At 40.9% G+C, this 13,041-nt stretch overlaps 1 protein-coding gene across 1 annotated transcript in view; it reads right to left on the reverse strand.

The window, feature by feature from the left end:
* The window catches only part of PRKDC (protein kinase, DNA-activated, catalytic subunit), a 448,603-nt gene that overhangs the window by 72,259 nt on the left and 363,303 nt on the right, over window positions 1-13,041 (reverse strand). Inside the window, exons 73-74 of the mRNA XM_069731310.1 lie at window positions 10,392-10,552; window positions 4,085-4,296 (exon numbers count right to left, since the gene is read on the reverse strand). Coding sequence (XP_069587411.1) covers window positions 4,085-4,296; window positions 10,392-10,552 — 373 coding nt within the window. The remainder of the gene's footprint in view (window positions 1-4,084; window positions 4,297-10,391; window positions 10,553-13,041) is intronic.

Genomic DNA, 13,041 nt, shown 5'->3' on the forward strand with positions numbered 1-13,041 from the left:
ATGATGATAATTTTAGGTCAATAGGTTTGTGCTTATTTATCAAAAAATATCAAAAATTTGAGAATTTTTTTTTACAAAATTAGCAATTTTTAAACTTTGAATGATTATCCCTTTAATCCAGATAGTCATACCACAGAAAAACATTAATACATAACATTTCTCACATGTCTGCATCAGCACCATTTTAAAATGTTCTTTTATTGTGTTAGTATTTTAGGAGGATTAAAAACGTAGCAGAAATTTTTCATTTTTTTTAAAGGAAATTGACAAAATTTATTTTTTTAGGGACCTATCCAGGTTTGAAGTGCCTTTAGGGGTCCCATATATTGGGAACCCTCCCAAAATTATACCATTTTAAATACAGCACCCCCTGACATATTGAAAACTGCAGTCAGGTAGTTTATTAACCTTTCAGGTGATTTTCAGGAATAATTGCAAAGTGGCACAGCAGAAATGAAAATGTGTATTTTTACCACCTAAACGCCACTAACTTCTGAACAGGTTACGGCAGCCGTCAGAATCTGAGGCCGCTATTTGGTCATGAATTGCCATGGCAAACATCAGGACCACACAATCATGATCTGAGGGAACCAATTGGAATAAAGAGGAAGCCCCCACACTCTGTTAAACGTTTATATGATGTAGTCTCTTTTTACAGCAGAATCTAAGGGGTTAAACAGATTTGCCACCTGCGGTCGCAGCAGAGCTGGAACCGAGTGTCATTAGCATACGCTTGTGTGACTCCGCCTAAATCGCAAACGTGCATATAGAGTTGCCAACATTTATCGTCAATATTGAGAAGCTGGAAAGGATAAATGTTCTGAGTCGGTTAGATATTATTTTGCAATATAATATATCAATATTAATAAAATAGGCCAATAATTGACAGACTAAGGGATCTTGGCTTTGGTATTAAACAAATAGGTACAATTAGAGTTTGCAGAGAAAGAGAGATTCTTCTGAATATCGATTTGCACTTATAGCTAATAGGAAGGGCTAAGCACTTTATGAACTTTTCATAGAACTGGGTAGGGTAGATTACTCTGAACGATTTCACTTCCATGATAATTTGTATGATCTGTTCCTATTTTGTATAAAGGTGCAGGATTAGAAACAACGCTTAGAGCTTAATGAATCAGAGATACACGCAAAAAAGCTGTAGGCCAAGTTCCATTGTTTCTTCAAATCTGCATTTCTAAAAAAAAAAAAATATGACTAATTCAGATCTGGGCAAAATGTGATCTGTGTGCCACAAGGTCTTTTGGTTGTTCTGGTGCAGCCCATGGACAGGGATAGCAAAATGGCTGGATACAGTGGTGTCCCACACCACATGGTCACCCCATCTGGCATCTCACTTTCACCAGTATCTGGATCTTCAGGACACAAATACCAGTGAATACAGTGATGGAACAGGAAGCTTCAGGCTGTCTGTTCCATCGTTCAGCCTGTGCAACGGAGTCTGTTCAGTGGGTGCAATGAAGTCACCAATTCAGTACACACCGTACAGAGTGGAGCAGAGTATTGGAGGGAAAATGGTTAGGTGAGTAGTTGTGTGGTGGAATGTGGGGGCCATAAAACCATGTGAGGGTCTGTGGCGACCTCATACTTGTGTGCAAGGCCCTTATGCTATGTGTGCAGCTGTAGGGACACCATACTTGTGGGGGGGAAGCTACCACACTGTGTGAGGGATTCTGGGGGTCTCATACTGTGTGTGGGAGGCTGTGAGGGCATAATGCTGTGTGAGGGGCAGAGGCACATCATACTGTGTGGAGGAAGCTGTCGATCAAGGTACATTTAGACTTATTAAATATACTTAAAGGGTGTTCAAGTTCTTAAAATTTCTTTTAATTATTTAGACAGCATGAAAATGACCAAGTTTTCATTTGACTTGGTCTTTCTCCCAGCTGTTATTCTCCTGCAAAGAGAGATTTTATCTCTTATGGTGCAGAACTCATTTCCAAGTACCGTAATTTGGCCTCCAGACCCTGGCTATGTGCACAGCAGCTTCATTCCTGCTGGTGGCGCTATACAGCTTAAGTCCTCTTTTTCTCAGAAGAGGCAATTTGCATATTTAATTTCCCAGTGGAGCATTGAACGGCGAATAAGCCTTCTTACCTTGACAAGCCAGAGCTGGTATGTCACTCTCCATAAGGAGAAACGTTGCCCCTTAGTCCTCAGTCCAGAGCCTCTCACCTAGCCAAATCGGTTCTCATGCTTCACAGTGACGAGGGCCAACAGCCCGAAACACCGTGTCTGCGAATTGAGATACTGATTTGGCTTTTATCCTAAGTCATATTGCATGACTCGTTAAAGGGTTGATTGTGACTTGTAGGATCGCTACTTCCAACAGGTGGCGCTATAGAGTTTAAGTCCTCTTTTTCTCAGAAGAGGTCATTTGCATATGGATAGAGGTTAACACTTAACATACGAGCCACCTCTCTCCAGCCGCCTGATTTCTATAAAACATTTTCTGCTCCCCTCCCTGTCTTGTAACATCACCATGCCAGCAGCTATGAGAGCAGATCTAATAATGGCTCTCTGATTTTGCTCTCTGGAGCTTTTTGCTTGTTCAAATAAATTGTTATCTCAACGTGTAAACATAGTTATAGCAATGTAGACCTAGAACAAACCATTGGTACCAGAGTGTGTAACAGCAGAAGTTTATAGCTATACTAATGCTGTAATTTAAGCACACACACTGGAAGGCTGTTGGCTGAACAATTTTTCGGCCGATCATTCAGACAATATTCACCTCAGCCGACACTCCCATATCCAGAAGTGCTCATTCGTCCAAACGCTTGTGTGCTCTAGGAGAAAGCCGTCAACTGACATGTCAGCCGGCGACTTGTCTCAGGGAGAACAGTGGGATCAGAAGTCCGAAATCGGACATGCGCGACCGACATCTCTCCTGACTATCAGTCGACTGGTGCCCCATACACATTTAGACTTTTGGCCGGACCCATCGATATGGATGAGTCTAGATGACTTAAGTCTAATATATATTGGGGCCTTTGCTCTTCACCAAATCTGTCACTGAAGGATTAGAGCCTGCCCTGCTGGAAACGAGAAGTAAAGAAACACCACTGCTTGGTTGCCCAAGACACAACGTGTAAATACCCCTGTAAGGTTGAATAACTGTAGCAGTATGATATCCTGCTTTTTATAAACTTTACAAACTGCAGTAAATTATATGTTTTTGATTAACTGTTACACTTAAGAATTAATCTGACAATAAGCACTATAGTAACATGTATTACCAATAAGGGAATCTGTCAGCAGGATGATTTTGCTACCTCATCTGAGAGCAGCCTGATTTAGCCAAAGAGACCTTGAATCCAACAATGTATCTCTTAGATTACTGGGTGCAGCAGTTCTCTCACAGAGCTTTAAGATTTAGCATGAATCAGAGCTGAGAAAGCTAACCCTGCCCAACACCATGCTCTAAGTGTGCACAGTCTATAGACAGTGAGCTGCTTATCACAGGATAGGGGCGTTGCTTGACCAGGAGGCGTGTGCTGCTGTGTCCAAGCAATGATAAACTCCTGGTGCTAAAACAATCATTGCAAGTGAACAGAAGTGATGCTGGATAAGAGAGGTATTGCTGAAATCTGACTTTAACTCCTACAGCATGGGGTCTTCAGATTAAATAGCAAAAACTTGCTGACAGATTCCCTTTAAATGATAGAATATAAAATAATAATTAAAATAATAATAATCAGAACTAATTTCAGCTGGTAGGTTGAGCCCTTCCCCTCAGGAAAATTAACTGCCCACCCTTGCTATAGATCATCAACTGAATGGCATAATTCTGTAATTCTTCAGGGGCATTTTGCATTTTAGTGTGATTTTGAAACTACAAATTAATAATAACGAATACTACTTAATTATCATAAAAAAAACTATATAAATTTGGTAATGCCATAATCATATAAAAAATGATATAATGTTTTTTACAATGATAATCCACCAAAAAACAAACAAAACTCCAAAAAATTGAAGTGTATGGGCCTAGGCACAACCCATGGTCAGAAAATGAAGAATGCAAAATTATCAAATTTCAATCTCAGTTTGTCCATTTGCTTACTTTTCCACAAATAATTTATTCTTGTGTCCGTCTACTGTGTTTTCAAAGTTATAGTTTTGTCCACTTATAATGAAGGGATACACAAGAGATTGAGGGTAGTAGTTAGCGATTTCCTCTATGATAAACTGTACAGCCAGAGATTCTTTTTTATCGAGCATTGCCATCATTTGACTTATCCATCCGATGAACAGCCAGCATGGAACAGCACGGATCTGAAAATCAATACAAGGTGAGTTTGTAAAAACTGCTCAAATTTCTACTGTACCCCAAAAATCATTTCAGTATTTAGACAGATCAGTGATATTTTTCACTAGAAAAAAATGATCATTATAATATTTCTATTAAAACATCCCATATAAAACTGATCTACAAAATCAATACAGACATCATCAATTTCAACATGAAGAACTGCCATTATTGGAAATTTGCGGAGCCATATAACATTTGCATACACACTTGTGTAAAGAAAGAGGTCTCCTCACTATACTATCACAGAAAAACTAGAATGTCTAGGATAATCAGGGCACACTGACATAATTGTTGCGAACACAAGCTGTAGATTAATCAGTGCTTTTCACATTTGATGCAGCTTCTGAAGACAATCATAAAATGGATTTAAAAAAAAAAAAAAAAGTCAAATACGGTAATAGAAAAAGTTAAATCTTTCCTTACACAATTCTCAATTCACTCCTGGCATTCACTTTTAAAACAGCCCTAAAACTGTTTCAAAATGGCATGTGCACGTTATTTTTTCCCCAGAAATTATGTGTCATTTAAAGACTTTATTTTATTTAAAAAACATTTTAAATTGGGACATTAAAGGGAAGGTGCCACCAGTTTTCTTGTATTTTGTTTTTTTGTGAAATTAAGCTTAAAATAGTAATTAAAATGTATTAATGCAATGTTTGCACTGTTTGCAAACATTTCTATATGAAAAATATTATAGATTTTTCTACAAATATACATATTTACCACTAGGGGGAGTATTTTCCGTTTTAGACTTCAAGCAGCTATAGTAAGATTTACCAGCAGCAAAATTGGGGCAGTAACTGCGGACATCACCATTTCCCTCCCCTTTTGGGTGGTCTAATATCCCTGGGGCAGAATGAAGAGCAGCGTCACAGGGCAGCGCCATTTTGTGTGTGACTGCCTTGTGATCTGCTATCACCAGCAGTTACTGCATCAGAGGCACAGCTCGTATACAGAGGAGCAGAACACAGTGGGCTCAGCAGCATTTTTTGTGAATAACATTCTTGCCATCCCCCTTCCCCCACCTTAATCCCTGTCCTGTCAGCTGCCCTGCTCCCTCTCTCCAGGTGTCACCTCCCTCTCTGCAGGCTGTGAGTGCAGCTTACTGGAGGTCACAGGGACTGTGTGTGAGGGGGAGGCAGAGACACAGCAGGAGAAGCACACAGGGCAGCGTCTGAGGAGCAGAGGATGTGCCTGCCTGGAGTACAGAGGAGCAGTGAGGGCTTCTTCTGTCCTGCGATAGAGTGTAAGTGGAGCTTGGCAGATAACACAGGGCTATAATAAAATGGCGGCCAGTCACACCTACAGCAGTGAATTGTGCAGCCCACAGAGGCGTGCCCAGCTCACTGCTAATGCTGGTGCAATGTTACAGATAGGAGATAATAGATCGGCGCTGACCCTATGTCCATGGGGTGCCGTAATCTGACACTGCTGCAAAACCAAGATGTCAGCCCCCAGTTCATTCTTTAAACTCATATAACACATGAAATCTGTTTCACATGCATTTCAAACTTGCTTATAGCAGCATGTTATGCTACATTACAGTGATATATTAATGACCTACAAATGCGGTACCATCCCTTTAATTTTTCCTTATCCTAAAGAGACGCCTGTAAGAATAAAAAGATTTTTTTAAAAATGGGCATAACTGAGACATGCAGAGCTTTCAAAAGAGAAGAAAAAAAAATCAAAATGCATTGTATGGTGACGTTTCAATAGTTTACTTTAGTGACCACATCGTTTTTAATGTAATAATATTAATAAAAATTATAGTAATCTGTATATAATTTCAGCCTAAATGTCTGCAAGTGAAAAAATATTAAGCTGATTAATGTGTTTGGGACACGGCTAGGGCTATTGATTGATTTGGTGCCTAACACTTGACACATTCGCTGCTGGTTTGGGTGAAATAAAACTAAGCATTTTAAATGCAGCGAGACACACAAGGTCATATCATTAGTTGTTACCAATGCAGGAAGCGCATATCATGCTTCATCATATACACTACGTTTATAAATCATTGATCACAGAGTAACATATACACATTTATTCACTGGCACTGCCCCATTAAGAGCTAGTGTACTATCACCGCCAGCCTAGCGATTATACATACAGATGTCCTTTAAAAGGACCTTTGCAAAGGTAGAAACGTTGGATGGGAACTGGTTTTTAGGTGCTGGATATAGATCACATAAGTTAAACTTTGTGGCAGGCAAGGAAAGTATATTTGGCCTGCAAGACCGCTTGGGTTCCCTGCCCAGTATTGCACTTTGACCTACAGTATATCGCCATCCTAGAAGCTGATAGAGTTGAAAGCAAAGAAGAAGGAGGGAGTGCCAGCAGATGCTCCCTCTCCCATCATTCCTTTCTGTGTCAACACAGCGGGTGCTATGACATTATTACAACGCGCCCACTGTGCCGAGATTTGCAGAGGAATTTAACACACAATTTAGAGACCGAAGCAGCAAGGGAACGGGCAGATGTGAGCACTATGTGAGGCCATTACACTGTATGGAGCACTATGTGAGACCCTTTATACTGTATAGAGAACTGTGTGAGGCCATTATACTGTATAGAGAACTGCTATATTGGGCCCACTAAACTGGATGGAGCACCATGTGGGGGCCATCAACAGTATGGAGCCCTAAGTGGGACCCTTTATACTTTATGGACCACTAAGTGAGGCCATTAAACTATATTGACTACTATGGGGTGCCATTATGCTATATGGAGCACTATGTGGGGCCATTATTCAATATGGATTACTATGTGGGGCCATTATACTGTATGGAGCAGTATCTGGGGCCCATTACCGTATATTATATGGTGTACTATGTGAGGCCATTATTCTGTATGTTGCACTATGTGGGGCCTTTATACTGTGGGGGGGACTAAGTGGGACCATTATACCTTATGTAAGGCAATGTAGGGCCCTGTTATACTGTATCGAAGAATATGTGGGGCAAATTATACTGTATGGAGCACTATGTGGAGCCAATTATACTGTATGGCGCACTATGTGGGCTATTATACTGTATGGACCACTTTGTGGCCAATATACTGTATGGAGGGCTGTGTGGGGATTACAGTTGAAAAATAATACTGTGATGGGGTTACCATTTTTTGTTGGGGGGAGGAGTACAGTATAGTCATCATACCATGCATATGGAGGGTACTGAGTAGGAATTCACTGTGGGGGTATCATACGGTTTGTGGGGGCACTTTTGTTTGCATCATACTTTACTATCTGTATTAATTGTTTTTTTTTACCTTGTGTTGTTACATTTTTAAATTAGGCCATTGGGCCACATGATTTTTACAGCTTACGAAACATTATATTATACACATATTTTATTATAAGATCTATTAATGTACTTTGTTGAATGGACAACTCCTTTAAGTATGTTTCCATTATGAAAAAGTTCATCTTTATACTTGATAAAGTAAATTTCCTCAATTCTAAACTTTTTTTTAAATAAATATCAAGGTTGGATCGCAACTTTGTCCAAGCTTTTATTTTTTTCCCTCTGTGTATTTGAGTTTGATATCCTTGATGTAGATAAAGAAAATAATTTGAGCAGAAATAACGCATTCTCCTTCTATTCTGTGTTTTCATGACATGTTCTTGTAGTCACCTGACCATAGCAGCATGCAGCGGACCTCTGACTTCTGAACAGAACAGTCAACACTTCCAAATCAGGCACAGAACTCTGAATCGGACTATGCTGGATTCCCCGGCATGCATCAAGCTTGGTATGCCAGAGTTTGTTTCAATTTTAAGTTGGGCCATGCATTACAAAAAAATTCTTCTTTATAAAGACCACTGTAACATAATAGCCCCGCTATCATCTCCAAAAGCAATAAAACAGCAGTACTCAGCAATCTTTTTTGTTAGCCTCTTCTTTGTTAGCCGCCTCTTTGTTAGCCTTTATTCATAACAAACATAGTAAGTACATGAAAGGAGTGGTGCTCCAATCAAGACAAAAAAGGAAAAGTAGAATCTTCAGTTGCAATCCACTCCTAGGCATGTATGTTATTTCGTGACCGTGTGTGGGGCAGGCTATTTTATATAGCTGGCATCTGTGTCTAACTTCACAGGTCAGAGCTGAGCTTCAACCATTTAGATGTTGCTATCAATCACTGAGAGGGGCATTTAAGTGACGTCATTGCTGGTGCTTGTGTGCATCAGCTCCTCGCAATGCAATCATGGTGAACATATGGGTCACAATACCATGTTAGACTTTTCTAAATAACAAGATTGTTTTTGTACTAGACATGAAGAATAACACCAGAGAGATCAAGCAGAATCCCTTTGCTGCCACCATTTATGATGAAACTGCACCTCGCCACACCGCCTGATGTCACTGTTACATCAGCGAGATCACGTGGTATGTGGTCTCCTCGCTTGCACCCATTGGGGACACGCAAGGTCAGCTTGGTGCAATCTTACACACACACAACCCCTGACCACACGGGCGCAGGGAGGAACGGTTAGTGAGGATGTGGTCCACGGTCACTAACAAAGCACCACACTCGCTCACAACTCTGACAGGCTGAGAGGCCCCGGTAGGACTAGTTCCTCATTAGATAAAAGCCCGGTCAGTTAACGGGATTTTATCGGGTCAGAAACTAACCCCCGCTAGCATGGGAAGTTAAACCGAGAAACGGAAGTGTAGTTTCGAGGATTGAGATAAAAGAGCAGCCCAAGGTTAAATTATATATTTAATCGCCTTAAGGGCATACTAGACAGTTCACTATATACATGATGGCTACACATATACAATGTGCAGATTTGCAAATACAGATAGTGTTAGGACAAAAGATATAAGCAGAATATATGTCAATTACCGGGTTATGTTAGATCATAGTGTGCTCGGCTGTAAGTGGGCAACGGCTGCCGGCAGGCTCCTAGGTCCTTCACAGAACACTACTCGATGCAGCCCCCACTGTCGAAGTGGATCGAATGAATAACAGAGAGAGCGACCACATGGCCTTACACTAGCCTTTAACCCCTTCATGTTACTCCCCCTACTGCCCTCGGGGCTCAACCTAGATTCTGTTCCCTTGCCTCTGGCATCTAAAATCGTAGATGAGCCATAATTCTTTAATAGACGTCATAGGGAGGCAGTTTTGATGCCAACGGATCCAGCTGGGCCCTTGCTACGCATGAAGACCAAACACAGCTTTGCTATCTGAGTTCTACTGGCTGTTCTATTTATCTTGATACCCCTGGGTGCTAGAATGGTTTGAGACCCAGCTGGACATTCACCATGTTCTGGGGATCCCTGAAATATACACGATGTACGGCTAAGATGTATAGTATCTCCATAACTCCTTATGGAATCATAGCTGACTCAACAAAGCATTTTAGACCACATAGTATCCACATCACAGCAAGCTTTTTGTTCTGCTCTTAGCTGACTCAAGGTGTGAGAGTGGTCACTTATAGTCTAAAGGCCCCTTCACATTAAGCGACGCTGCAGCGATACCGACAACGATCCGGATCGCTGCAGCGTCGCTGTTTGGTCGCTGGAGAGCTGTCACACAGACAGCTCTCCAGCGACCAACGATGCCGGTAACCAGGGTAAACATCGGGTTACTAAGCGCGGCCCTGCGCTTAGTTACCCGATGTTTACCCTGGTTACCAGTGAAGACATCGCTGGATCGGTGTCACACACGCCGATCCAGCGATGTCCGCGGGAGATCCAGCGACGAAATAAAGTTCTGGACTTTCTTCAGCGACCAACGATCTCCCAGCAGGGGCCTGATCGTTGGTCGCTGTCACACATAACGATTTCCTTAACGATATCGTTGCTACGTCACAAAAAGCAACGATATCGTTAACAATATCGTTATGTGTGAAGGTACCTTTAGAGGTTTCACCCCCTGCTGAGCTAGTGGCACACTGAAGTGGGTCTTATAATCCCATGTCACAAAGGATACAAACGATTGGCATGCAATTATATCCCCAATATTCTTCACACTAGATATTCAACTATATATCTACAAACTACTTTGCATTTCATGTCAGTTCAGCTGTTGGTGGTTTTTTGCTCACCTCTCTGGTCATCAAGTCCAAGGTTTCATCGGGATACAATTCAATAATCTGAAGAAGCCTTGGAAACCTTAATTGAGCTTCTTTACACTCCAGTTTTAATGCCTTAATCATTTTATCCACTATGATTTCAGGGAATGGTTTCCAGTCTTGGGCATTTAACACTATTAGAGAAAATAATGTAGAAAATGAATTTGTAGCATGTTTATATGTTGGCAGAATATACCTTGCTGTCTACGTCTATGAGTGCTATGACTGAACATTTCTGCTTGAAAAGTGTAGGACAGTTCCTGGCTCATATGAAAACTACCTAAAAGTGCGCAGTAGTTATTACACTAGTAAAGTCGCAATTTAAGACAGAAACAACTGATAAAGAAAATTGCATAGGGTACAGCATTCGTTTTATTCTTTCTCCCAGTCAGCCAGGGATCAGCAACCTTTGGCCTCAGTGAGAACGTGCGTCATGCTTGCCTGGTACACTGGATTCCAAGCACATATGTGGCCATTGGCTCAGCTACAAGTGGCAGATTTTGCCTCAGCAGTGACAGCTGGACTTTGCTGGTTTTAAAAACTACACAGTCTAGATATCAATGTGGCCAAATCACCCCTACCCGTGCCTAATGGCTGAATAATTTTGAGGGTTCAACCCACAGCATTTGACGTTTCTTGCAGCAACTGATTATGTACTAAGATTGGAACCTTCATCAGTAGATAATAATGTCCAAATATGTTCAATAGGCAAATGCCAAAAGTATATATTGAGCATATGTGGTTAAAGCTGCACTGGTAAAACGTGCAGAACCCATACATTAAAGGACTGGGGAGTTCCACCACTCCTCTTGGGCTATCTGCACAAAAGCTGTTCTACCCTGTATGCACACATGGATTTTTCCTCTCTGAACCCTGTTCACACAGGTTATATACAGATGATCAGGTTTTTAAATACATCAGATAGGGATTGCATACATTAGTTAGGACTGCTCTGATAAGGGTATACCGTGAAGATTGGTAGAGCAGCTTAGTATACATTTTTTGCAAAAAACGTATCAACCAAATACCCTGTTTTTTACATCTTTTACTAGCACTTGCGGATTACTGCAACATTTTTTCAAACTGAGTGTTTTTGGTTTTACTATTCTCTTTTGTGTCTTCAGGTTTCTTGGTGGTGTGTGAACATGATCATACAGACTTGTTCACTGTGCAAGTAGCCCATGTGTTCCTGTTTCCATAATTGTTCTCTTGTGTCTACAAGACTGGGGAGTTCCACCACTCCTCTTGGGCTATCTGCACAAAAGCTGTTCTACCCTGTATGCACACATGGATTTTTCCTCTCTGAACCCTGTTCACACAGGTTATATACAGATGATCAGGTTTTTAAATACATCAGATAGGGATTGCATACATTAGTTAGGACTGCTCTGATAAGGGTATACCGTGAAGATTGGTAGAGCAGCTTAGTATACATTTTTTGCAAAAAACGTATCAACCAAATACCCTGTTTTTTACATCTTTTACTAGCACTTGCGGATTACTGCAACATTTTTTCAAACTGAGTGTTTTTGGTTTTACTATTCTCTTTTGTGTCTTCAGGTTTCTTGGTGGTGTGTGAACATGATCATACAGACTTGTTCACTGTGCAAGTAGCCCATGTGTTCCTGTTTCCATAATTGTTCTCTTGTGTCTACAAGACTGGGGAGTTCCACCACTCCTCTTGGGCTATCTGCACAAAAGCTGTTCTACCCTGTATGCACACATGGATTTTTCCTCTCTGAACCCTGTTCACACAGGTTATATACAGATGATCAGGTTTTTAAATACATCAGATAGGGATTGCATACATTAGTTAGGACTGCTCTGATAAGGGTATACCGTGAAGATTGGTAGAGCAGCTTAGTATACATTTTTTGCAAAAAACGTATCAACCAAATACCCTGTTTTTTACATCTTTTACTAGCACTTGCGGATTACTGCAACATTTTTTCAAACTGAGTGTTTTTGGTTTTACTATTCTCTTTTGTGTCTTCAGGTTTCTTGGTGGTGTGTGAACATGATCATACAGACTTGTTCACTGTGCAAGTAGCCCATGTGTTCCTGTTTCCATAATTGTTCTCTTTTGTCTTCAAGACTGGGGAGTTCCACCACTCCTCTTGGGCTATCTGCACAAAAGCTGTTCTACCCTGTATGCACACATGGATTTTTCCTCTCTGAACCCTGTTCACACAGGTTATATACAGATGATCAGGTTTTTAAATACATCAGATAGGGATTGCATACATTAGTTAGGACTGCTCTGATAAGGGTATACCGTGAAGATTGGTAGAGCAGCTTAGTATACAGTTTTTGCAAAAAACGTATCAACCAAATACCCTGTTTTTTACATCTTTTACTAGCACTTGCGGATTACTGCAACATTTTTTCAAACTGAGTGTTTTTGGTTTTACTATTCTCTTTTGTGTCTTCAGGTTTCTTGGTGGTGTGTGAACATGATCATACAGACTTGTTCACTGTGCAAGTAGCCTATGTTTTCCCGTTTCCATAATTGTTCTCTTGTGTCTACAAGACTGGGGAGTTCCACCACTCCTCTTGGGCTATCTGCACAAAAGCTGTTCTACCCTGTATGCACACATGGATTTTTCCTCTCTGAACCCTGTTC

This window comes from Ranitomeya imitator, chromosome 6 (genome assembly GCF_032444005.1).
Source record: "Ranitomeya imitator isolate aRanImi1 chromosome 6, aRanImi1.pri, whole genome shotgun sequence".
Taxonomy (NCBI): domain Eukaryota; kingdom Metazoa; phylum Chordata; class Amphibia; order Anura; family Dendrobatidae; genus Ranitomeya; species Ranitomeya imitator.